This window comes from Bombina bombina, chromosome 1 (genome assembly GCF_027579735.1).
Source record: "Bombina bombina isolate aBomBom1 chromosome 1, aBomBom1.pri, whole genome shotgun sequence".
Classification (NCBI taxonomy): domain Eukaryota; kingdom Metazoa; phylum Chordata; class Amphibia; order Anura; family Bombinatoridae; genus Bombina; species Bombina bombina.
In genome coordinates, this window is record NC_069499.1 from 526802647 (window position 1) to 526830483 (window position 27837).

The following is a 27837-nucleotide window of genomic DNA, read 5'->3' on the forward strand; positions in this document are numbered from 1 at the left end:
TTAGGTGTAATTGTAACTTAGGTTAGGTTTTATTTTACAGGTACTTTTATATTTATTTTAGCTAGGTAGTTAGTAAATAGTTAATAACTATTTACTAACTATTCTACCTAGTTAAAATAAATACAAAGTTGCCTGTAAAATAAAAATAAACCCTAAGCTAGCTACAATGTAACTATTAGTTATATTGTAGCTAGCTTAGGGTTTATTTTATAGGTAAGTATTTAGTTTTAAATAGGAATAATTTAGTTAATTATAGGAATATTTCTTTCTTTTAATTATATTTAAGTTAGGAGGGTGTTAGGTTTAGGGTTAGACTTAGGTTTAGGGGTTAATAACTTTAATATAGTGGCGGCGACGTTGGGGGCGGCAGATTAGGGGTTAATAAATGTAGGTAGGTGGCGGTGATGTTAGGGCCGACAGATTAGGGGTTAATAATATTTAACTAATGTTTGGGAGGCGGGAGTGCGGCGGTTTAGGGGTTAATATATTTATTATAGTGGCGGTGATGTCCAATTCGGCAGATTAGGGGGTTAAAAAATTTTTTTTAGTGTTTGCGATGCGGGAGGGCCTCGGTTTAGGGGTTAATAGGTAGTTTATGGGTGTTAGTGTACTTTTTAGCACTTTAGTTAAGTTTTATGCTACAGCGTTGTAGTGTAAAACTCTTAACTACTGACTTTAAAATGCGGTATTAGTCTTGACAGGAGAGGGTGTACGGCTCACTTTTTGGCAGACTCGTAATACCGGCGCTATGCAAGTCCCATTGAAAAAAGAGGATACGCAATTTACATAAGTGGATTTGCGGTATTTCCAAGTCTGGCCAAAAAAGTGAGCGGTGAGCCTGTACCTTCAAGACTCGTAATACCAACGGGCGTTAAAAAGCAGGGTTAGGACCGGCCAACGCTGCTTTTTAAGCCTAACGCACAACTCGTAATCTAGCTGATTGTGTTTCTATTGACTTGTAATACCAGCTACAGAATATTAAATTATGGAGAATTGTTCTTATGTTTGTATGTGAAATAGCTGTTTTTGTTCATCCAGATCACTACCTATAGTTCTCAAGAAATACTTATTCAAATGTGCTGATCATATGGGAAGAGCAGTCCTGATTATCTTAACTCTCTTCCTCTATACACAAAGGCCAATACTGGGTAAAGGCTTCAATTTGCAAAATCAACTATTTCAGGTGTAAGAATAAAAGGACACATTTCCAATACATTGTCACTGTAAATCTGGTATAACTAGCCATTGGGAAGACATTACCTTCAAAAAAATTATAGTACAGTACAGTGTCCCTTTAAATACAAAACACTATATGCAACATTTTCTTTAATAAGGGAAGTCACACTTCTCAAATATATCTTGCAGCCCCAGAGAATTGTAACGAATTAAAGCAAATGTAGACTATTTTTTTATGTATTTTATCATTTCCAGTTAAATATTTTCCTGTATATAATTTTGGTCTTATGCAGAATAACAATTCATCATATAATTACACAGTAATTTTCCTCTTAACATGTGGCTGGTCTGTGTATGGAAGTGGTCAACATTTTAGTAGGGTAGCAACTTCTTCTTTTGCAGTACAGAAAGAAATTCTGTTTCTTTATATGTACAAAAACAAGTACTCTTAAAGGGTTAGAGAATTATGCAAAATTTAACCTAACTAAAACAGATTATTATAACAACTATGTTATATTCTATCAAATAAAACTATTTGTGGTGAAAAACGAAGATTCTACATACGATTATTTTTATTTTAAAGTTGTTATGGAAAGAGGGATAATGACAACCCACAAAAGGAGGTGTAGTTTATGTTAATCCTGCTACCGCCGCCCCATCCAATGGCAAAGCGTTTGGGTCCCTTGATTTTAATATTATTTTCAGCCCACAGCGCATGTGCACTTGCTTAATAAGGAATTTTCATGCGCACTACAGCGGCCATATTTGTAGTTTGTAAGTAATTTGTAGTACTCCATATAACATGCTCGTTAGTCTAGGGGTACTTTGTGTACTTACCTCAAACGACACTGCTAAATCTGCTGCCGCTTCTTCCTCTTCAACTTCCAGAACTTCAGCGCTCTGGTGCGCCACTCACGATCCACATGTCCTCCCAGCATCTGGCGCTTGGATTGTGATGTGCTGCTAAAGTAGAGGAGGGATGATTCTGCGCACGCGTGGGCAATAGAATAATAATTTTAATGCGCATGTGGGCCACCATGATTTCTACCTAGGTAGAACATCATAATAGGGCTCATATAACGAGCAAAAAATGGGGTTGGCACAGTAGTAATTTTATAAATTATGGATGCCGGACTCCCCCCACCATTACTTAGCTGCCTTCTTCTTCAACTGATAAGCAAATCAGAATCCAGTCCTCGGACTGAAATTGCACGCGCTTGCAATTTCTGTCCGATGCCTGGATTCTGATTTGCTTATCAGTTGAAGAAGAAGACAGCTACGTAATGGTGGGGGGAGTCCGGCATCCATATTTACCGGGTATTAGAGTAGTTAGCGCCGCTGATTAGGACAGAAGCAAGGCGGCAAGGCAGGAGGGGTATAGTGTAGGCGGACCTCCGTTTTGTTATTTTCAATATAAAAACATGTTAAAGTAAGTGTTGACTGTCCCTTTAAAACTGTCAAAATTATGTTTAGAATTTTTGATGTGACAAGCTAGGAACACTGATCAAGCTATTTTTGTGCAGCATGTAGCAGGATCACTGTTCTGAATAGTGCACTCCCCTAAGTTAAATTATATGGAAAGCTGGCAAAATAAATAATACATTTTTCTACTGTGCATAATTAATCATTTTAATGCTTTTTTTTATTTATTTTTTTTACAGTGGCTTTGAAATGCAATATAGATAACTTAGAAGTATCATGTCTTGTTTGGATTCTTTGATATAATGTTCTTAGCTATGGCAATGTCATTTAAATTGACACTTACTGATCTCTAGTGTAATTGTCTTTTCCTATATCCCAGCAACCTTGAGGGCTCAGGTTGCCCTTTCATTCTGTAACCTAATACGTAAAACAGGTAATTGAACTCAGTGCATGAAAAATCTCATAGCTCAAGTGTTTTTGTTCACTAAGCCATGTGGTTTCATAGCAACATCAGGAAAAAAAAATCAGCCTTGTGAGCTGCCAACCTTTCTCTGCCACATTCAGAAGCAGTGACAGGAATAGCAACGGCAGACTTCTACAGGTAAGTGAGAGGACTGTAAGTGTCTTGCTATTACATGCTCACAGTTCTTACAGTCTTGCAATCTTTGTATCTCATTTCAGATTATTTTTTCCCCTGGTTCTAATAATGATTGATTGATATTCTTTGTGTATGATTTCCCTCTATCTTTGCCTTTATGTATGTTTAAGCAAGTGACTTAGCATAGCATGTCACACACACTAATGTATGGTTCTCTTTGGGACTTAGACTTGTATATCTTCTCCCCTGTTTTCTGACCATGATAGAACTGCACTGTTTATACTTTTGTTATGTAAGAGAGGGGCAAGTAGTATCATGGAGAGAGTAACGGACAGGATATAAAGGAGGAAACAAGAAATGCAGAGCATAAGAGAGGAGAAAAGGGTAGTCGTGGATAGCCAGAGAGAGAGAGAGAGAGAGAGAGACAGAAATAAAGAAAGTGGGACAAAATACAGACATGTAAAAAAAAATAAAAAATAAAGGTATAAATAAATAAAAGCAATTTTTGAAATAAGTTCTCTTTTGTCATTATGGGCAGATTATCTAACATTTACCTGATCAGAAGTAAAAAATGCACTGAAACTCGCAGGGACTGTCCTCCCAGCTCACTGGAAAGGGAAACTTTGCTGGGGAGGGAGAAGTTAGCATGGAAGGGGGGGGGGGGGGGGTGACACACTTTAAAAATTAAATAATACAGCCAGTACAAATCAGATTACCCTGTTTCCAGCATATATTATCTCATTATGACCTCTGAATTGTAGTAACTTTTTTTTAAATTTACCTTTATTTTGTCTATTGTTTTGTTTATTAAATAACTGTTGTTTTTCTGTTAAAACTGACATCTATATTGAAAATTTCAATACTACGGGGGGGGGGGGGTGTCCATCTTAAAGGGTATTCCTAAAGCATCTTTAAACACAATGAACTGTTATCAGTCGCTTGCCTGATTACTTTGTCTCTTTAAGGTCACATAAAATAAGAAAAAAAACTAATGTGTTCACAATGTGAACACTTTAACCCGTATTTATTGGCAATTTGTATTCTAGATAGATAACAATAACTAATAATAAAATATTACCTATTTTCTCTCTTCTTTGTGTGAAAAAAAATCAGCAAAAATGACTCATCTGTAGGCAGCTAGTAATTGTTACCATTAATACAGTATTGACGTCACAGCCAGCTGCTGTCACCTATGATTATTTTTAGCACTGTGCATCTCAATAAACAAAGCTTCCTAGAAAAGAGTTCTATACCAGTAATATATCTATAATATTTATAAGAATTACATCTATAACACATATGATCTTCATAGTCTTCATATTTTTCATAAAAGCTGTGAGAGGGCAAATGAAATTAAGCATATTGTCCATAAAATACTGTAAACTATTTGAGGAAAAATAATGTAATTGAATGTAAATATATAAAATAAACTAACATTTTCAGATTCCTTGAAAATAGATTGTATATTCTGTATGCCCTCCATTTATACGTTCCTTAGTGTAAATAACCTTAACTGAGTTTTTATAAGCGTCTCGCAAGAAAACGACAATAATAATATAGAAAAGGAAATCGTACAACTTTAGTCCTGTTTTATTGATTTTTTAGTTGTTGTATTATTTATTTAGTCATTGTGTGTAGCTAGTTTTATAGCTAACATGAAATATATGCCAAAGCTTTACAAAAAAACAGTTAAAAATATTTTTTTGGTTTCTTATTGGTTTATTTTTGACATTCTTAAAAATTGTATTCCAATGTGTACAAAATTGTTGTATTTGAAAATGCTAGGCCACCCAGCTTATGCCAGTGATATTTCTAGCATTTGGTTTCCCTACATTGACCCACACACTCATCACATTACGTACTAATTAAATAAGACACGACTACAAGCTTGGGGTGAAAAGGCCGCAGCCCGGATTTATTAAAACCAAACATCCTGATATAACCATTAAACATTATAAATCTGGTTCAACATAGGGTGCAGCCTCCCAAATATCCTCACTTGCCTTCCACTGGCTAATGCCAGGCACGCCCACACCTGAAAAACTCTCCCCTCGAAAAGGGGAAGATTCCCACTTGAATTTAAATCCACCTCAGAAGGCCAGCACCCGCCACAGCTGCGACAACCTCTGGGAGGGAGCTTCTCTCTTGCCGAAACAAAAAGCCTAACGCCTCCCGCTGCAACCCTTATTTAATTACTCCCTTTTAGCTCCACCCACTAATCCTCTTTTCCCGCCTCACACCACTACATGGCCTCGGATGTGGTCATACCCCCACCGATTCACTTTGTCCCTCCTGGGGGTATTTTTATATTTGTTTCATCAAAAACTAATACAATGGTGGCGATTTATCAAATGTCAGATGGACATGATTCGATGTAGTGGATCATGTCTGCCCGACATCGCAAAATGCCGACAGCGTATTTGCACAAGCATTTCTTTTGGCCCACATATGCTTAACAATTTCTTGTATATAAACAATTAGTTGCAATAATAAATGAATAGTCAAGTGTTAATATTTTATATGTGGTTATGTTCCATATTTAAAAGTGTGTTTACTATTTCAATAGAAGCAGGATGTGGTCATGCTTGATAAAAATGTGTGTGAGATTAGAAGCAAAAAAAAAAAGCACTTGTGCAAAAAAGTCTCAATGTGCTATGCTAAAATAGGAAATGGGTTATCAGCTTTGTAAATATCTGTAAAAATATTTTTTAAACCATGTGGGAAAAAATACTGCAGAGAATATTTTCTGAAGGATGGAATATTATTTATACAAAGTAATTTGAAAAACATTTAAAAATATGTTTTCAAACAAACTGAGATTGCTCTGTATTTTAAAACATATTATTGTGCCATGTTAACCTTTGTTTATAGTTTACCAAGACAATTATCCCAGAATATCTCACTTTTGTTTGGAAAATTGTTTGCCCATATTCTTTAATTGTGATTTTTAGTTAAGTAACTTATTTTTTTGTAAGAAAAAAATGGCTTGCCCTTTGTGCATATTAGTAAAATTTGAGCAAAATAGCAAAATATTAATCACACCATTTTTAAAGGATTTACTGGTATTAAGGTAGAAGAATAATACAATGAAAGTCACATCTGTCATCAATTAAGTCATTAACAAGTGATGGAGAAAACTATAGATACTGTAATATCTTACATCCATGACCTTCTATGAAGATTTTTAAAGGTTCATGAAGCTGCAGAGAACATATTTCTTGTGGTGGCTTTCACACAAGAATATTTATCTTAAAATAAGATTATTATTTAATGTTTGTCTTTTTTCCCCTGCTAAATACAGGACTTAATTGTGCTTGGACTCGTTCTGAGACATATGGAAAGAAAATTGCTGAAAAAAGAGATTGAAAAACTTCTGTAAGTGTAAAGAGATTTTTAGCAATTGTTAAATTATTTTTTTTAACCCTCAGAGTTACCTAGATATAGATACCCTCTATCTTTTCTTAACCTTTAGTCAAACTGCTGCATACAAAAAACAAGACCAACTAAAACAAAAGACCACATTTGCTACACATTGCTTTTGTTATTGTGTATGTAGTAATCTATGTGTTGCTTTCACAAACCTAGCTAACCATTATTTCTTATTTGAAGGAGAGAATATGTTAGCACCACTCTCAGGGAAAAAGAATTTGACCCAAAAGGAAGAAAAGAATCCACATTTCTTGATGACATGGTAACTAAATGTAATTAAATGCACCACTTTACCATTTTAGTAGCCCTCTTGTGATTAGTGTGTCTATTGCATTGGTGTTAATAAAGCCAATAATTCAGGTTCAACCAGAGGTTATGTAGTATTATTTGAAGCCAGACATTGTAAATGGTAACAAAGTAGACTTTTATTGTTATGTTATTTGCTCATTTAAAAATACCAATAAACTCATAACTGACTAGGGAGCAATTAAATGCAATATATAATATATTAGGTTTGGTTCAATCTAGCTCAAGTTGTCCAGCATAGGTTACTTGACCATTCTTAAAGGGACACTGAACCCCAATTTTCCTTTCATGATTCAGATAGAGCATGCAATTTTAAGCAACTTTCTAAGTTACTCCTATTGTTAATTTTTCTTCGTTCTCTTGCTATCTTTATATTAACACTGTAGCAACATATTCAGATACATTACCTAGTGCAAATGTTGACATCAGCTGAGGCATAAATATTTAGAGCCATTTCTAAAGTTGGACAATAACAGCTCTTACTATATTTAACCTCAGGTTTTTGATTTAATAGATACCTATAATATATTTCTGCTATAACACATATAGTATATGCATCTTGGTGCTGTATGTTTGCTGCAGTTTTAGTAACGTCTTAACAATTGTACACAGTGAGGAATAATATTCTTATATGTACAGAGCTCTTTTTTGTTATATAATATAAATGATTGTTTAAGCAGCACCACGATTTAGCCATCTTGAATACTATCTGAACATCTATAGTGACTCAGTGTTTGTTTCAAGATATCGCTATTTATTATGGGGTTTACTACAGTGTTTTTAAATGAAAGGGTCATGAAACCCAATTTTTTCTCTCATGATTTAGAAAGAGCATGCAATTTTAAACAACTTTCTAATTTACTTCAATGATCTATTTTGCTTCATTCTCTTTATATCCTTTGCTGAAAAGCATATCTAGATAGGCTCAAAAGCTGCTGATTGGTAGCTGCACATAGATGCCTTGTGTGATTGGCTCTCCCATGTGCATTGCTATTTCTTAAAAAATATATCTAAAACATGAAGCAAATTTGATAATAGAAGTAAATTGGAATGATGTTTAAAATAGTATTCTCTACTTGAATCATGAAATAATTTTTTGGGGTTTAGTGTTCCTAAGAGAGCAGCAAACTTTTTATCCTTGTTATGCTGTCTTTTTTAGAAGCAACAATAAAGTTACATTTTAGATTTCAGCTTCCAAATCCTTAAAGGGACACTGAACCCAATTTTCTTCTACCGTGATTCAGATAGAGCATGCAATTTTAAGCAACTTTATAATTTACTCCTATTATCAAATTATTTTCATTCTCTTGATATCTTTATTTGAAATGCAAGAATATAAGTTTAGATGCCGGCCCATTTTTGGTGAACACACTGTGTTGTTCTTGCTGATTGGTGGGTAAATTCACCTACAAATAAACAAGTGCTTTCCATGGTTCTGAACCAAACAAATTAGCTTAGATACCTTCTTTTTAAAATAAAGAAAGCAAGAGAACGAAGAAAAATTGATAATAGAAGTAAATTAGAAAGCTGTTTATAATTGCATGCTCTATCTGAATCACGCAAGAAAAAATTTGGGTTCAGTATCCCTTTAATTTCCTTTTTTTTTTCTTTGTGCCCATATGCATTTCTTTACCCTTTCCTTCTGAATATTATAATGGGAAGGGTTTGAGTCTCAGTCCTAATTGTTTTTAGTGTGTACCAAGATAGTATTGTGTGCATGCAGAAGATTTCAGGTTTGAGGCTTCTCTTATTTTTTTTCTTATGGGGATGTGAAAGTGATTTTTTTTTATAATTTCCCCTGGATTGATTTTCTCTAGTGGGGGACCAGATAGGCATTCTGCTGTAAAAGTTGTTAGTTTGAGATACCATTGGTTACAGAGCTAAGACAAGTAGAAATATGGGGTAAACCCTACTATGTTCATATATTTTGAGAAATTAACAGATGTAATATAAGCATACAAACAATAATAATTAATAATAATTAATAGTATTTAAAGTAATTATGTTTATATTGACACACCACAGTTTCAAGCTACATGTTTGAATAGAAGCTTAAGATTTCCTCACTCAGTGCCTGATATTCAAAAGCTTGCTGAGATGGACATAAATCATGTAAAATCTTTGAAATCTTCTATAGAATAATTTTTTTATAATTTCCCCTCACGTTGGGTTGATTATGTCTGGTGGGGGACCAGATAGGAACCTGATAGTTTCACAGATATAAATCCTCTATGGAAGCATTCTGCTGTAAAGGTTTTGAGTTTGAGAGTCTACTGGTTACAGAGGTATTATTAGTAGAAATCTTGGGAAAAGCCTACTTTATTCATGCGTTTTGAGAAATTAACAGATATAATATAAGCATAACAAATAATAAAAATTAACAGTATTTTAGAACTTCCGGTGGCCGGCTCTCTAATATGGTGGCAGGTTTCTCTTGCTCTGCAGAAAAACTTAGATGATTTTGGATATATGCCACTATATCTTACCATTCGTGCCTTCCTTGACAGATTAGGCTGTCCGGGAACTTATAACGAATAGAAGGAAAGAAATCTCTTCTACCCCGGAAGACACACTTAAGAAATATAAAAGGCTTTGCCCTTCTGATGGTAACTATCGCACACATTTGCTATAACCATGCAGTGTGCCAGTGAAATTGTGCTGGCTGAAATTTCAGACATGTTCCTTCCTACCTCTATTTGACTTGCTCATTACTAAGTGCTCAAATCTAAGTGAGTCAATTAGTCTGAAATCAACCCAGACCTCCGATGGCAGAGCCCAGCAATATTATGGGGAATATTTGGTGCCAGTTCTGAAACAAGCGGCAGCAAATCCCATTTTGGATGCCAAGAGAACAAGTAGCATCAGTACGCCACCAAGTTTCATGCAAGTACTGACGGAGCCCGGACTCTCTTGCAAGACACCATCCGGCACTACTCGCATGCTAGTCATGTATAAGGGAAAGAGCAAAATCTGTTCTCTACTGCCTTACCTCGCTGACCCACTGCAGGACTATCACTCAGGACACTACACAAGACTAACCTCGATATGCCTACCTACATACAAAACATGCGAAAGCAATACATTTGCAAGCACCCTTCAGTGCTCACAGCTCTCTCTGTTAGGGGGGCTTGCGCTTCCCATGTTGCCCCGTATATCAAGCTAGATGGCTGCCAGACCCGCGCCGCCAACCACTGGCTTTAGACACAGATGGTATTGGCTAGAGCAAGAAGATCATACACAAGCTGACTCTTATGGTATTTGGACTAACAGGCACCTCAAAACCTGACCAGCTCCTACAAACTGGGCAAAATATAATGCTAAGCTTTGCAAAGCGTTTCAAGCCAAAACCATCGTAGAGCTTAAAACTTTGTGAATATAACTGTTTGCTAAGACATTAAACTATACGACATCATGAAAAAACAGATCTGACTCTGACATTACAGCTTCCACAATACCTGCTCTAACGATAGGTTCTATAAACATCCTAATTATACATGGAGCAGAATTGACTCTCTTAACACTCTGTGATAAAAGTTTAATGTCTCACTTTAATATTCTTATATATCTGCCAGGAGCCCTTCTATCTAATAACATGCAAAGTGTTTAGATAGCCGTTGTTGAAGATATTTTCGTGGGGGGGGTTCGTTTTATTTTTTTTGTTGCATTTTTGTTTTATGTTACCCTCCTTTTTAACCCTCATTAAAACAATCACCTGGGGCTAAAAGTTTCATCCGCAATTGACTCAAATTCTATTATATGCTATTCCCTTTAAATACCAACTGATTATACTTGTTTGCCATATTCATAGCTTAATCAACTGCATATACAGATCATAGGAGCCTCAGTGCTATAAATCTATGGAGCTGTCCGTGTATTAGCATGTGGGGAGATTTCCTGGTTAAAGGAGACGTAACTTAAAAAATCCTTTCAAAGATAGCTGCAACGTTAATATCCTATTGCACTTTGAATAGATCATAGCGAGTTAATCTCTGCTTTATTTTTGTAGTTTACCCTCTCTGCTCGTGTAGGAGTTAGAGTTAGCATCCTTTGCAGCAGTAAGGTATCCTGCTCACCCCCCTCAGGTTCTTCTATAACAAGACACTGTTATAAAAGGACGGCACTAGCATTTTTCTGTGACATGTTGCCTGCAATATCTTTTAAATAAGCACCCACATAACAACATAGATTATGTTAATTCTCTCTCAATGCTGTCACAGTTGTCACTTTGCATTTCACACATAAGTAAACCTTACTTTATTTTATGTGCACAAACATGCTGTCATACTTTAGTAATTTGATTTGAAATGTTATGCATAATATGGGTCTCAGGTCTCTGGTCTCTGGTCAAAAAATGTCCAGGTTCTTGAACTGTAAGCTCCCTTCTAGTCTCCACAATATAGCTTTAATGATTAGTGTAAAGCCTTATCGTTTCTGTTATCTACCCTACTTTTTACATTATATGATGCAATATATACGTCATAGCTTGGTTTATCTCGTTTTATTTTACAAAAACACTGTTCCACTGCATTTGCTTCAATGGCAACATAATACATAACATATGTTATTAGTCAGAGAAAGCACAGTTTCTTGCACTAAAAACTGTTATGCTATTTATCAACAGTACATAGACATGTATTTTACATACTATGGAGCTGCATACTATCCACTATATTCATTGTAATTGGAGCTAGAACAGTGATTGGCAAATTGTTCTGTCAATCAATATTGGCAAGATGGTGGGCGGACAAATAAACGATAACGGGGACTAATTTGAAGGTAAAATATAAATGTTATTGTCAATAATTCAATAATTGGGCAAAATCATGAATGAACATGAAGGTTTTTTTTCCATGAACTGCAGAACGTAGTGAGCGACTAATCCAGACTTGACCTTCACTTTAAGAAGCACAGGTTCAACAGGAGGTGGTAGTTTTGACATACCTCTGAATACATAGTTTTATTTATTTTGGGCAGTATCAAGGTTCTGTATTTAAACTTGTGCAGCCCACACATACTCAAGAGTAATATCTGTCCTCGTTAATCTCTCAGTATGCAAAAATGCTCTGCAAGGACTATAAAGGTTGATCGCTGTATAGTGCATACAATTGTCTATTTGTACCTGTGTTTCTTTAATAAAAAGAATTTGAAAAAAATTAACAGTATTTTACAGTAATTATGTTTACAATGATCAATGAGGTCTGAAATCTTGTTACATTTCATAAGAAAAATTAAGAGAAGTCTCAAGCTTGTAATGTTCTGCATGCACATTATATTTACCAAGGTTCCCCCTAAAACAATTTAGGACTGAGACCTGAACCCTTCCCATTATAAATTGACTCTAAAAGTGAAACTTTAAGCAATCTTGGTCATTACATTAAGACTTAAGTTCTGACTATGGAAAAGAATGTGCAAAATGTTTATATACTGTATGTACGAATACCTCATAATGTGCTCTAGACATCAGTTTTTGTTTCAAGAAGCTAGGACCATTATGAGCTGAGAATTGAGTTGAGGTTTTCCTAAACACCTATGTAACCAAAATTTGTTGTGCACCATCTTAAGACTGCTGCTCCTTAACTGGTCCGCTGCCTCTGAGGCTGCGGTCATCAATCCGCCCGATTCTATACGATTGGGTTGATTGACACCCCCTGTCAGCGGCCGATTGGCCGCAAATCTGTAGGGAGCGGCATTGCACAAGCAGTTCACCAGAACTGCTTGTGCAATGTTAAATGCCGACAGCTTATGCTGTCGGCATTCAGCGATGTCTGGCGGACATGATACTCTACAGAGCACTAGATTGCTGCATTGTTTGCTGCCATATAGTGCGCCATACACATGCATGCTATGTACCTAGGAATGCTCTTCAACAAAGAATACAATAAGAATTAAACAAATTGGAAACTTTTTAAAAATTGTATGATCTATCCGAATCACAAAAGAACAATTTGGGGTTTTATGACCCATCAAATATTGCTGGCATGGATTTGTTATGGCTTCTATACATGTACAATAATTCTCTTGCTTTATATCTTTCTTTAGGCTCATTATGATTTGGCTCTTGGTGTCGCATTGCAATGGTTAAGCAGTTCGGAAGATATAAAAGCACTAAAAAATGGAAAGATGTAAGAAGAAGATAGATTTATTTCTACATTAACAGTATGGGTTTGGTAGGGTTGGGAAAGCTGTTTAGCTTACAGTACAGAGTATTACATTATTTTAACAAAACATTCCTTTATTCAGTATCTCAGCCCTGCCAATAAAAGATGGTATCATATCTTTAAATTCTGCGCATTCCTGATTTCTCTGAGCTTTTTAAATGCAGTTTACAATAATATAGCACACAGTTGTGGTCAATGATATGTTACAGTTTACAGAACCTGTAGATTATTCATTTTAACAGTAGGTAAATTAAGTTGTATTCTTTTTCCTGTTTATTTTATCACAGATACTATCTAATGATTTTTACAAAACTTTGGAAATTCTATTATATAAAAAAGTATAAGATAATAAGTCAGATTATAAAGTGCAATCAGAGGCTACAATATTCTATTTAGCAATTTTTGGTTTCTGAAATTAGTATGGATATACCACATGGTACAATGGTACATTTTGTTTCACAGTATATTAAACTATAACATTTATATTAATAAATATATTTGTAGAGATAATATTGTGTTTTTAAAATTTATGTGACTATCATGAAAATTTACAAAAATCTGGTATCTTTTATCAACAGTAGGATGATTATAATGTATGTTCCAGCATATTTTGTATTTATTATTGCAATGTATCTGAAAATACACAGATGTGAAGTTCATATTGTAATGCCAGGATGAAAAATGTCTCACACAACCAGAAGTTAGAATGCTACTTTTTGTGACATTAGTTGCTGCTAAATATACTATCTCTGTCTTTGAAAATGTTTTTTTTTTAATTATTATTGTATTTCTATTTAATACACAGAAAGCTGCAGCAAAGCCTTTATAAATACCCCAATCGCATGGAAAGAGAAGCTATGATTTTGTCCTCCTTTGCCGGAATGTTAATGGTAAAAAAAAAAAAATTGTCAAAAGTTTAGAGACACCTAAAATCTGATTTTTGAGGTTTAAAAGAAACTTCACACTGAGCTGAATCAAAATCTGCTCAACATATAGATTTTCTTACACCGAGATTACGAGTTTTGCGATAACAGGGGTGCGTTGCTAACGAGCCTTTTTTTTTAACGCTCCCTTAAGACAATGCTGGTATTACAGGTTTTTTTAAACCCGGCGTTAGCTGCAAAAAGGTGAGCATAGTGCAAAATTTAACTCCACATCTCACCTCAATACCAGCGTTGCTTACGGTAGCGGTAAGGTGGCTAAATGTGCTTGTGCACGATTTCCCCATAGGAAACAATGGGGCTGAGCCGGCTGAAAAAAAACCTAACACCTGCAAAAAAGCAGCGTTCAGCTCCTAACGCAGCCCCATTGATTCCTATGGGTAAATTAATTTTATGTCTACACCTAACACCCTAACATGAACCCGAGTCTAAACACCCCTAATCTTACACTTATTAACCCCTAATCTGCTGTCCCGACATCGTCACCACCTACATTATAATTATTAACCCCTACTGCCGCTCCGGACACCGCTGCCACCTACATTATCCCTATGAACCCCTAATCTGCTGCCCCCAACATCGCCAAACCCTACATTATATTTATTAACCCCTAATCTGCCCCCCCAACGTCACCGCAACCTACCTACATTTATTAACCCCTAATCTGCCGCCACCAACGTCGCCGCCACTATAATAAAGTTATTAACCCCTAAACCTAAGTCTAACCCTAACAACCCCCTAATTTAAATATAATTTAAATAAATCTAAATAAAATAACTACAATTAAATAAATTATTCCTATTTAAAACTAAATACTTACCTATAAAATAAACCCTAAGATATCTACAATATAACTAATAGTTACATTGTAGCTATTTTAGGATTTATTTTTATTTTACAGGCAACTTTGTAACCTCTCCTGCCAGACTCGTATTACCAGCGGGCGTTAAAAAGCAGCGTTGGGACCTCTCAACGCTGCTTTTTAAGGCTAACGCAAGACTCGTAATCTAGCCGTTAGTTTTTTGAACATCAATTCTTTCCTTAAATTTTTTTTCACGTCTCTGAACACATAGATTAGTGAAATAATACAGATTAGTTTCTTTTTATATTTTTTATATAAAAAAATGATCTTAATACAAAACAATTGCTGCTAAAATTGACTTCATTTAATAATGTATTGTTTGTTTGTTTATTAATTTAAAAAGACATTAGACACCCTTTTTCTTTTGTGAAAAAAACTTGTGCTTTCTCCCATGCCCCCTAGAGTGGCCAAAAAGCAAATTAAATTATCCCCTATAGAAATATTATTATTTATAGTTTTGAAATAGATAACATTAATGGCTACTTTGATTTTTAAGTATATTTCAAATGTATTGGAAATAATTTATCGCAATAGAATGTTTGATTTCTTAACCTGTGTAACATTTCCTGAGAAAGATATTGTTACCAGCCTCCTTCATATTTTAAACTCATTAACACATTTATACTAATTTAAATCTGCATTGCTCCTCCTATTGAGTAACATTTGAATAATGTTGTAGCTTATTTAGCTTGTAGGGAATAACATTTTGTTAGAATAGGACTGTAGATACACAGATACACAGTGGCTTGGACTACAGTTTCACTTGCAACCTAGAAAAAGTAAGTTTACAGTCAGACTACTGTTTCTTTTATATACACTTAATCCAACAATTTGACCATATGAATCAAGTTTAATGGAAACATTAATATATATATATATATATATATATATATATATATATATATATATATATACAAAACATGGAAGGGGACTGCACTCACAGACTGGACTGGGTACACATCCCATGGCCGTGCAACATGCTCAGCCCTGAGTGCTATAGCACTTTTAGGAAGCTGTGCTGTCTCCAGAGTCACAGGCAGTTAACCCCAGACAAGCCTGGGTGCAAGGCCCATAGGGAAAATTACAAAATAAATTAAAGGGACACTGAACCCAATTTTTTGTGTTTGTGATTCAGATAGAGCATGCAATTTTAAGCAACTTTCTAATTTACTCCTATGATCAATTTTTCTTCATTCTCTTGCTATCTTTATTTGAAAAAGAAGGCATCTAAGGTATTTTTTGGTTTAGAACAATGGACAGCACTTGTTTATTGGTGGATGAATTTATTCACTAATCAGCAAGAACAACCCAGGTTGTTCGCCAAAAATGGGCCGTCAGCTAAACTTACATTCTTGCATTTCAAATAAAGATACAAAGAGAATGAAAAACATTTTAAAATAGGAGCAAATTAGAAAGTTGCTTAAAATTGCATGCTCTATTTGAATCATGAAATAAAAAATTTGGGTTCATTGTCCCTTTAATACAACACACAGAGAAAGTCCAGCACTCGCTTACAAGCTCTCAGCTAAGATTAAAAGCAAAACTGGAAGAGTTAGTTACAGCATCTGGGCAAATGGGAAAAGCCCAGGTACTACGTCAAGGTCTCTTCCAAAACCTGGGTCCCTAATACAGCCATACAAATGCTAGCCGGGAACAAGTCAGGGTTCACAGACTTATGTAATCACCCTAGACATATACAAAACACGAAAGGGGACTGCACTCACAGACTGGACTGGGTACACATCTCATAACCCTGCAACATGCTCAGCCCTTGGTGCTATAGCACTCTCAGGAAGCTGTGCTGTCTCCAGAGTCACAGGCAGTTAACCCCAGACAAGCCTGGATGCAAGGCCCATAGGGAAAATTACAAAACAAATTAATGTAACACACATAGAAAGCTCAGCACTCACTTACACGCTCTCAGCTAAGATTAAAAGCAAAACTGGAAGCGTTGGTTACCGCATATGGCCAAATGGGACAAGCCCAGGTACCACGTCAAGGTCTCCTCCAAAACCTGGGTCCCTAATACAACCATACAAATGCTAGCTCTCAATCAAACAAACTGGGGAGTTGGGACAAGTCAGAGTTCACAGACATATTATTACCCTCGACATATACAAAACACGGAAGGGGACTGCACTCACAGACTGGACTGGGTACACATCCCATGACCTTGCAACAGGCTTAGCCCTGGGTGCTATAGCACTCTCAGGAAGCTGTGCTGTCTCCAGAGTCACAGGCAGTTAACCCCAGACAAGCCTGGGTGCAAGGCCCATAGGGAAAATTACAAAATAAATTAATACAACGCACAGAGAAAGTCCAGCACTCACTTACAAGCTCTCAGCTAAGATTAAAAGAAAAAATGGACGAGTTAGTTACCGCATCTGGCCAATTGGGACAAGCCCAGAAACCACGTCAGAGTCTCTTCCAAAACTGGGTCCCTAATACAGCCATACAAATGATAGCTCTCAATCAAACAAACAGGGAGCAAGTCAGGGTTCACAGACTTATGTAATCACCCTAGACATATATAAAACACGGAAGGGGACTGCACTCACAGACTGGACTGGGTACACATCCCATGATCCTGGGGTTAACTGCCTGTGACTCTGAAGACAGAACATCTTCCTGAGAGTGCTATAGCACCCAGGGCTGAGCATGTTGGCTGACTTGATCCCAGTTTGTTTGATTGAGAGCTAGCATTTGTATGGCTGTATTAGGGACCCAGGTTTTGGAAGGGACCTGGGCGTGGTACCTGGGCTTGTCCCATTTGGCCAAATGCGGTAACTAACTCTTCAAGTTTTGCTATTAATATCTTAGCTGAGAGCTTGCAAGCGAGTGCTGGACTTTCTCTGTGTGTTGTGTATGTGTATATGTATATATATATATATATATATATATATATATATATATATATATATATATATATATATAATCCATTATAGAAGAGGACTGCACTCACTGGATTTGGTATATAAAATAAATTTTTTTATTTAGGTGACGTTTCGGGGTACGCAGACCCCTTCCTCAGACCAGGCAACAGTGCAAATGAACAGTGTGCAATATAAAGCAACATAGCCCCTCCCATCAAACAATTAGTGAAATTGCGCCAAAACCTATGTAACCATGACAACAGGTGAATCACCTAATTAACAATATTCCATATTTACTAATGTGATAGTTAAAAACAGTATAATTGTGCAAACCATATAAGTGTATCTTAAAACTATTCTCAAACAATAGATGACATGACATATGAGTAGCACCTAAAACACTCAAGGTGCACCCAAAGAAATAAAATGTCCCCCTACAATGTGATGTGTGACATACTGAAATAGCTACCACAAAGAAACAACTTAACATTGATAAAGGCAGTCTATAGGAAACAGCGCTCAATAAAAGATAGTTGCAGGACCTAGGCAGTATATCAGCATTTAAACATTAGTGCATTAGTATCTCTCAGTAAAACATACTTCTCAGTAAACAAAGGACAAGTAGAGAAAAAGGACAAGTAGAGAAAAAGGACAAGTAGAGAAAAAGGGCTCATAGCCAGAAAAACACGTATGTCAAGATTTAGGCAAGCATGTAGATGTGTGTGTCAACTGTTGAACATCAGTAGGTATATCGTATAGCATCCATAGACTAATCTTAGAGAGAAAGAGGGTGTCATCACACCATCACCAACTACTGAGCCTAAGGGGTAATATAGATAATTTCAAAGCAGTGTGATTGCAATACATACAAAGAGTCAGCAACGTAAGATCGCTATTTATATCTCAAAGGGGAAAATATATATATATATATATATATATATATATATATACTGTATATATATCTCTACCAGCCAGCAATGTCTCTAGTTCAGGTAACTTACTCGGCATGAGATGTGATAGATACTGTCAAAGTGATTGCAGCGTGTTGCAGAGAGGGAGCTGGAGACAAGATATGTCAGTTAGAAGTTTCAAAAACAGGCGCGGATCAACACAGTCCCGCGTCTGTGTCAACGGTGTCAGCGAGCATGGCTAATTTGCATAGCCGTCTGACGTCATCAGGGGGGTGTGTATCAAGCAGTCAGAAAACATAGATGACAGCTAACCGATGTTAGCCGCAACTGCTGGGGCAAGCCAAAAAATGATTGTACATACCTACACTTGTAGGAAAGGGGCGAATTGTCTAAACATCTGAGTATATATCACAAAAACAACAGCATAACATGGGTCTATATTGCTTGTATACTTCTATCATATCCCAAAAAGGCTAAGAGAAGCCGTCTGACTTGCAGATAGTTGTATGGATCTGAGAGCCCTAGTCTGCCCAAAATGTGCTAATGTATGTTATGAGTACCATATCTATCCAGAGAGCCATATGTGTACGAAACAGTATAGGTATAGGGTTAGTAAATGAACTTAAAGAGAGCATAGTCTACCAGAATGTTGGTGCTAGAGCTAATCATGATACAAAATAAACAACCAAAAATCCTATACTGGTAAAAGATATGCCAGAGTCTTGTGCCTGAGTAACATGTTACTCTTACAGTGGGACCTCAGTGTGACAATCATAGGTCCCCTGTTACAATTGGCAATCAAGTGTGGTTATATGCAAAAGATAAAATCAGGGTTATATTAACAGCGAGCCATGGTATCCAGATAAATCAATAAATTATATGCATAGTCAGTGGGCAAATTTTGGAAGTAAAAGTAAAACATCCTATCACTATGCAAACAGATATTGATGATATGGCCAATGTATGTTCTTGCCTAAATCAGGAAACCTTGCCATTTAGGGTAAGGTATCATGCACAGTCCGAGGAAGGACCATTGCTGGTTACACAGATATTATAGGAAACAGTGCCAGTCATTGGACATATTAAGTCCCCTCGGGTATAGGGTGTCAAGTCTGTGTATCCACTTGGTCTCCCTCTGCAGGAGTATTCTATCCCGATTACCCCCCCCCGCCGTAGCGGTGGGACGTAGTCAATGAGGATAAAACGTATGTCTGTTACCTTATGCTTGGCCTGTAGGAAGTGTCTAGCCACTGGTTGGTCTGCTGTTTCCTTATCCAAAGCAGTACGAATTGCTGAACGGTGATTTGCCATTCTTATCCGTGCGTTGTCAGATGTTTTACCAACGTAATATTTTCCACAACAGCAGCTTAGAAGGTATACAACGTGACTTGTTGTGCATGTGATGAAGTGCCTTATGGTGTACTTCTGTGTGGTGTGTGGGTGTCGAAACACCTTGCAGGGGATCATGCCACTGCAGGTGGTGCACCCCAGGCATCTGAAGCAACCTGTTTTAGTGGATTTTAGCCACTTCTTTGTGTAGCTTTGCTCGGGGTCCGTCTGCATCAATAGATCCCTGAGGCTTCTGCCACGTCTGTATCCGATGATTGGTGGGTCCAAGTGTCCAAAGGGGAGCGTTTGGTCAGTGCCAAGAATTTCCCATCTGTTGTTGATAGAATCAGCCAAGACCTTTTTCCCTTTGTTATAGGTGGTTGTAAAAACCATTCTTGGTTTCTTGTCAGCAGGGTTTGTTCGTTCGATTTCAGACATTAATTCTTGTCTTACTTCCTCTATCAGTTCAGGTGAGTAGCCCCTCTGCAGGAATTTGTTGGACATTTCATCCATTTGGGTTAACCTGTTGGTTGCCTCAGTATTGTTCCTCATTACCCTGATCATTTGGGATTTCACAATAGCCCTCCTGGTATGTGGCGGGTGGTTACTTGTTGCCTCAAGTAAAGAATTCCGATCTGTGGGTTTTGTGTATAAAGTTGTAGATAGTTTCCCTTCCTTCTTGTAGATTCTTAGATCCAGAAAATCTATCTGGTCTGGTTTGCACAATTATACTGTTTTTAACTATCACATTAGTAAAGGTAGGAATGTTGTTAATTAGGTGATTCACCTGTTGTCATGGCGCAATTTCACTAATTGTTTGATGGGAGGGGCTATGTTGCTTTATATTGCACACTGTTCATTTGCACTGTTGCCTGGTCTGAGGAAGGGGTCTGCGTACCCCGAAACGTCACCTAAATAAAAAAATGTATTTTATATACCAAATCCAGTGAGTGCAGTCCTCTTCTATAATGGATTATTGATATACCTGACTTGGCACCCTGGTTGATGTCTCTATTGCATTGTGAGTGCAGACACACATGGAAGTTATATATATATATATATATATATATATATATATATATATATATATATATATATATATATATATATAGTATATTAAACATGTTTCCATACAAAATTAAGAGTGATACAGTGACAATAGATTGTATTGCATTATTTTACATTTCTGTTTTATTTTTATAACTGGTAAACTGCAAAAATAAAAATAAAAACAATAATAACAGTTTTTCTATTCAATATATCTTCTAACTTCACAACAGGACCGTTTTCCAGTGGAAGATGTCTTTGAAATATACAAGATCAAACCTGCAGCAATGCAACTTCAGAGCTCAGCTAAGGTAACATGGTTTTTATTGTTTATAAATGTTACATACTAGTGATTGTGTGTCACCTTATTGCATGAACTGTCAAGCAACCCTTGGGCAACATTAACTCTAGAAGATCATATATAATTTCTATCAGGAGAATTACTATTTTTCTGGTGCCTCTTTGTACTTTGCTCTCTATGTATTAAAAATGATATGTGACCATTTAAATAAAATTTGTATCATTTTACTTTGGTGGTAAATGGTCAGACACTGCAGTTGTAATGTAGGGCTATTTTAAAGAGTTTGAAAGCACAAAAAAGCCTGGGCATTGAATTTCTGATTTCAGATGAATGTGTGCTCATAAGTATATTCAGGAAAAACCTCCACAAAGTCTAATAAAACAGTATCTAATCATTATACTATTAATGTGAACAAAATGCATTATAATAAATATATATATATATATATATATATATATATATATATATATATATATATATGTATCAAGAATTGGTAAAGCACTCCAGGTGGGGCAAAAAAGTATTTAGTCAGCCACCAATTGTGCAAGTTCTCCCACTTAAGAAGATGAGAGAGGCCTGTAATTTTCATCATAGGTATACCTCAACTATGAGAGACACAATTTGGAAACAAATCCAGACAATCACATTGTCTGATTTGGAAATAATTTATTTGCATATTATGGTGGAAAATAAGTATTTGGTCACCTACAAACAAGCAAGATTTCTGGCTCTCACAGACCTGTATCTACTTCTTTAAGAGGCTCCTCTGTCCTCCACTTATTACCTATATTAATGGCACCTGTTTGAACTTGTTATCAGTATAAAAGACACCTGTCCACAACCTCAAACAGTCACACTCCAAACTCCACTATGGTGAAGACCAAAGAGCTGTCGAAGGACACCAGAAACAAAATTATAGACCTGCACCAGGCTGGTGCAATAGGCAAGCAGCTTGGTTTGAATAAATCAACTGTGGGAGCAATAATTAGAAAATGGAAGACATACAAGACCACTGATAATCTCCCTCGATCTGGGACTCCATGCAAGATCTCACCCCGTGGGGTCAAAATGATCACAATAATGGTGAGCAAACATCCCAGAACCACACGGGGGGACCTAGTGAATGACCTGCAGAGAGCTGGGACCAATGTAACAAAGGCTACCATCAGTAACACACTACACCGCCAGGGACTCGGATCCTGCAGTGCCAGACGTGTCCACGTGCTTAAGCCAGTACATGTCCGGGCCCATCTGAAGTATGCTAGAGAGCATTTGGATGATCCAGAAGTGGATTGGGAGAATGTCATATGGCCAGATGAAACCAAAGTAGAACTGTTTGGTAGAAACACAACTCATCGTGTTTGGAGGAGATAGAATGCTGAGTTGCAACCAAAGAACGCCATACCTACTGTGAAGCATGGGGGTGGCAACATCATGCTTTGGGGCTGTTTCTCTGCAAAGGGAACAGGACAACTGACCGTGTACATGAAAGAATGAATGGGGCCATGTATCGTGAAATTTTGAGTGCAAACCTCCTTCCATCAGCAAGGGCATTGAAGATGAAACGTGGCTGGGTCTTTCAGCATGACAATGATCCCAAACACACCGCCCGGGCAACAAAGCAGTTGCTTCGTAAGAAGCATTTCAAGGTCCTGGAGTGGCCTAGCCAGTCTCCAGATCTCAACCCCATAGAAAACCTTTGGAGGGAGTTGAATGTCCGTGTTGCCCAGCGACAGCCCCAAAACATCACTGCTCTAGAGGAGATCTGCATGCAGGAATGGGCCAACATACCAGCAACAGTGAGTGACAACCTTTTGAAAACTTACAGAAAACGTTTGACCTCTGTCATTGCCAACAAAGGATATATAACAAAGTATTGAGATTTGAACTTTTGATATTGATCAAATACTTATTTTCCACCAAAATTCTTTCCAAATCAGACAATGTGATTGTCTGGATTTGTTTCCACATTTTGTCTCTCATAGTTGAGGTATACCTATGATGAAAATGACAGGCCTCTCTCATATTCTTAAGTGGGAGAACTTGCACAATTGGTGGCTGACTAAATACTTTTTGCCCCACTGTATATATATATATATTTTTTTTTTTTTGGTGTGCTTAACCAACCCCCCCCCCCTTGTGTTTACTTCTACAGGGAGTGCAGAATTATTAGGCAAGTTGTATTTTTGAGGATTAATTTTATTATTGAACAACAACCATGTTCTCAATGAACCCAAAAAACTCATTAATATCAAAGCTGAATAGTTTTGGAAGTAGTTTTTAGTTTGTTTTTAGTTATAGCTATTTTAGGGGGATATCTGTGTGTGCAGGTGACTATTACTGTGCATAATTATTAGGCAACTTAACAAAAAACAAATATATACCCATTTCAATTATTTATTTTTACCAGTGAAACCAATATAACATCTCAACATTCAAAAATATACATTTCTGACATTCAAAAACAAAACAAAAACAAATCAGTGACCAATATAGCCACCTTTCTTTGCAAGGACACTCAAAAGCCTGCCATCCATGGATTCTGTCAGTGTTTTGATCTGTTCACCATCAACATTGCGTGCAGCAGCAACCACAGCCTCCCAGACACTGTTCAGAGAGGTGTACTGTTTTGCCTCCTTGTAAATCTCACATTTGATGATGGACCACAGGTTCTCAATGGGGTTCAGATCAGGTGAACAAGGAGGCCATGTCATTAGATTTTCTTCTTTTATACCCTTTCTTGCCAGCTACGCTGTGGAGTACTTGGACGCGTGTGATGGAGCATTGTCCTGCATGAAAATCATGTTTTTCTTGAAGGATGCAGACTTCTTCCTGTACCACTGCTTGAAGAAGGTGTCTTCCAGAAACTGGCAGTAGGACTGGGAGTTGAGCTTGACTCCATCCTCAACCCGAAAAGGCCCCACAAGCTCATCTTTGATGATACCAGCCCAAACCAGTACTCCACCTCCACCTTGCTGGCGTCTGAGTCGGACTGGAGCTCTGTGCCCTTAACCAATCCAGCCACGGGCCCATCCATCTGGCCATCAAGACTCACTCTCATTTCATCAGTCCATAAAACCTTAGAAAAATCAGTCTTGAGATATTTCTTGGCCCAGTCTTGACGTTTCAGCTTGTGTGTCTTGTTCAGTGGTGGTCGATTTTTCAGCCTTTCTTACCTTGGCCATGTCTCTGAGTATTGCACACCTTGTGCTTTTGGGCACTCCAGTGATGTTGCAGCTCTGAAATATGGCCAAACTGGTGGCAAGTGGCATCTTGGCAGCTGCACGCTTGACTTTTCTCAGTTCATGGGCAGTTATTTGCGCCTTGGTTTTTCCACACGCTTCTTGCGACCCTGTTGACTATTTTGAATGAAACGCTTGATTGTTCGATGATCACGCTTCAGAAGCTTTGCAATTTTAAGAGTGATGCATCCCTCTGCAAGATATCTCACTATTTTTTGACTTTTCTGAGCCTGTCAAGTCCTTCTTTTGACCCATTTTGCCAAAGGAAAGGAAGTTGCCTAATAATTATGCACACCTGATATAGGGTGTTGATGTCATTAGACCACACCCCTTCTCATTACAGAGATGCACATCACCTATATGCTTAATTGGTAGAAGGCTTTTGAGCCTATACAGCTTGGAGTAAGACAACATGCATAAAGAGGATGATGTGGTCAAAATACTCATTTGCCTAATAATTCTGCACTCCCTGTATAATAGGGAGTTGACCAAATCCCTTTGGTTAATGCACACCACCCAGCCCAGGAGCCCAGGTGTATTACAGATATGTGATTGTGGTATATATATAAAGCTAGGGAGTTTCATTCTGTGCAGTCATGATTTGAGGCATAGTACTGCAATGTTGGAATTCTGTATTTAATATTAGAATCGAATGACTCAGCCCAGCTAAGCTTAACTTATTAGTGTTAGTACCATTCTATTTTGGGACACCTTGTAAGTGGTGACTGGTTTAGCAAAATATGGCCATATTGTGTGACTAAGATCCCAACTTTATTTAAAAGTATATAGGCATAAAGTCTTGCAGCATAAATATATGTTAATAATTTTGCGTGACAATGATCCCATTTTATTTTAACAATTTAAGAATATTTAGCTAGCATAAGTGATTTTGCAGTATATAAAATGTTATACACATGTGGACTTAAGTGTTTGGATGTGCGCCAACCCTCTTTGTTGTTTGTAATTGTTTTGGTCATTTTGGCAGCACTCCCACAATATGTATGCTAGTATATAAAAAAATATTTTGTTTTTGTTTTTTTGGTGTGCTTAACCCAAACCCCCCCTTGTATTTACACACACACACACACACACATATATATATATATATATATATATATATATATATATATATATATAAAACAAATGTAGCAGACAGTCCAGCACTATTTTCCTGTTCTCTTCAAGGAGTATCACTTTTGCAATTTTACCTTTAGAGTGCACGTTTGCCCTTGGACGCCTGCCATCCTCCCATACATAATTCCAAAAAAATAGATAATGGCAACAGCACAATTTTTTAAAAAAACTTCTTCTTTATTTAGAACAACATCAGGATATAAACATAGCGACGTTTCGAGCCTCTTGGGCCCTTCCTCATGCTATGGATTAAGAACAGATTTCTCCCTTATATACCATCTGTGCATAGGGTGTGGCTTAATTGATTACAGTGAATTGTACAAACAGAATTTTTTTGATTGTACCCCCAACCGGTCAGGTTCCAACATAATAACATTTATTTCTAACATTTTTATAAAAGCCTTAATATTCCTATTGATTCTGTTTAATCTTTATATTTTTTACATCACTTGAGAAAAAACTATATTACACAGATAATTAAAAACAACTATAAAAACAAATGCAGATCATAATCCTTGTTTAATCCATTTGGATATAGAGTTTTCAAATTTTGTATCCACCAAACCTTCTTTCTTTTTAAATAACAGCTCTCTATTACCTCCTCTTCTTTGCTTAGGGATATGGTCTATGACCTGAAACCTTAGCTGGCTAACTGTGTGCCCTGCAGTGATAAAGTGTGATGAGATAGGTAGTGTCATGTCTTTGTATCTTATTGAAGATTTGTGTGCACTTATTCTGTCTCTGATAGGGTTAATAGTCTCCCCTACATAACCCCGCCCACATAGGCATTTCAAGACATATATTACATAGTTGGCATCACAAGTAAAGAGACCATTAATTTCTCTTTTTTTGTATAATAATTTGTGCTACATTTTTTACCCTTTATCATTGAGTTGCACTGAGCACAGTGCAAGCAGGGATAAGATCCCTTATTTGCAGTAGTTAAGTAATTTGATTGTGTCTTTTTTTATCACAACAATGTGTCTGCTTTAACTACCATAGTCTCTAATATTTTTTACCCTTTTGTAAGAGTTAATAGGGGGGGTTGTTGAAACTCTTTAATATTGGGGTTTGTTCTTTGAATGTGCGCCAACCCTCTTTGTTGTTTTGTAATTGTTTTGGTCATTTTGGCAGCACTCCCACAATATGTGTGCTAGTATATAAAAAAATATTTGTTTTTTGTTTTTTTGGTGTGCTTACCCCAAACCCCCCTTGTGTTTACATATATATATTTATATATCTATATATATATATATATATATATATATATATATATATATATACACACACATATATATAGAACAACTTTAAGTGTGTAGTTAAAATAATGCAACATCAGCATTAATTTGGATAATAAATTAAAGGTTCATCCATATTAATATTTTACTCTTTTTTTGTGGCAGCTTGGGTGGTCCATTATATTCCTTCCTATAGCAACCAATATTGACCAATGAGAACATGAGGTTTAAGGTTGTAGTAAAAATCTGTAATTGTGTTTTTAACCAGTTATGCTGAACTAGTGTGGTAGAAAGAAAATATATTTTTTTTGTATGGGAACATCTGCGTAGGTACTGTGTCAGAGGAGTATGCCAGGGCTGAGGATGAGTGTGTGATTTCCAAGCTATGGTAAGAGGGTCCAGATTTTCAAGGACGGATGTAAGGGTGGAATTATAGTGGCAGATAGATTGGTCAGGGCAGGAAAAGGAGGAGAAGGATGAGAGGAGAGGTACGAGGGAATCAGCAAGCTGTTGCTGATCTAATGACATAATGCTTCTGTGAAGTTTGGTGTGAGGAGTAGAAGGAGGGGAGGAGTTGTATGGAGGTATGATATATTGCAAGTGAGGAGATGGTGGTCAGAAAGAGGAAAAGGGGAGTTTGTGAAGTTTGAAATAGTGCATCGACAGCTAAGATCAGGTCAAGGGAGTGATCGTCTTTGTGAGTGGGGGAATCAGTCCATTGTGACAAAATCAAAAGAGGAAGTGAGTTGCAGAAGTTGTTTTGCAGAGGAGGCAGTGGGATTGTCAAGAGGGATATTGAAGTTGCCAAGAATGAGTGCAGGGGTGTCTGAGGAAAGGAAATAAAGTAGCCAGGCAGCCAAGTGATCTAGA

General features: G+C 36.8%; 1 protein-coding gene across 1 annotated transcript in view; it reads left to right on the plus strand.

The window, feature by feature from the left end:
- The first annotated feature begins 3120 nt into the window (after positions 1-3120).
- C1H2orf80 (chromosome 1 C2orf80 homolog) overlaps positions 3121-27837 on the plus strand; it is a 77267-nt gene continuing 52550 nt past the window's right edge. The window contains exons 1-6 of the mRNA XM_053690436.1: positions 3121-3199; positions 6498-6571; positions 6806-6887; positions 12971-13053; positions 13895-13979; positions 21286-21363. Coding sequence (XP_053546411.1) covers positions 6531-6571; positions 6806-6887; positions 12971-13053; positions 13895-13979; positions 21286-21363 — 369 coding nt within the window. The 5' untranslated portion in view covers positions 3121-3199; positions 6498-6530. The remainder of the gene's footprint in view (positions 3200-6497; positions 6572-6805; positions 6888-12970; positions 13054-13894; positions 13980-21285; positions 21364-27837) is intronic.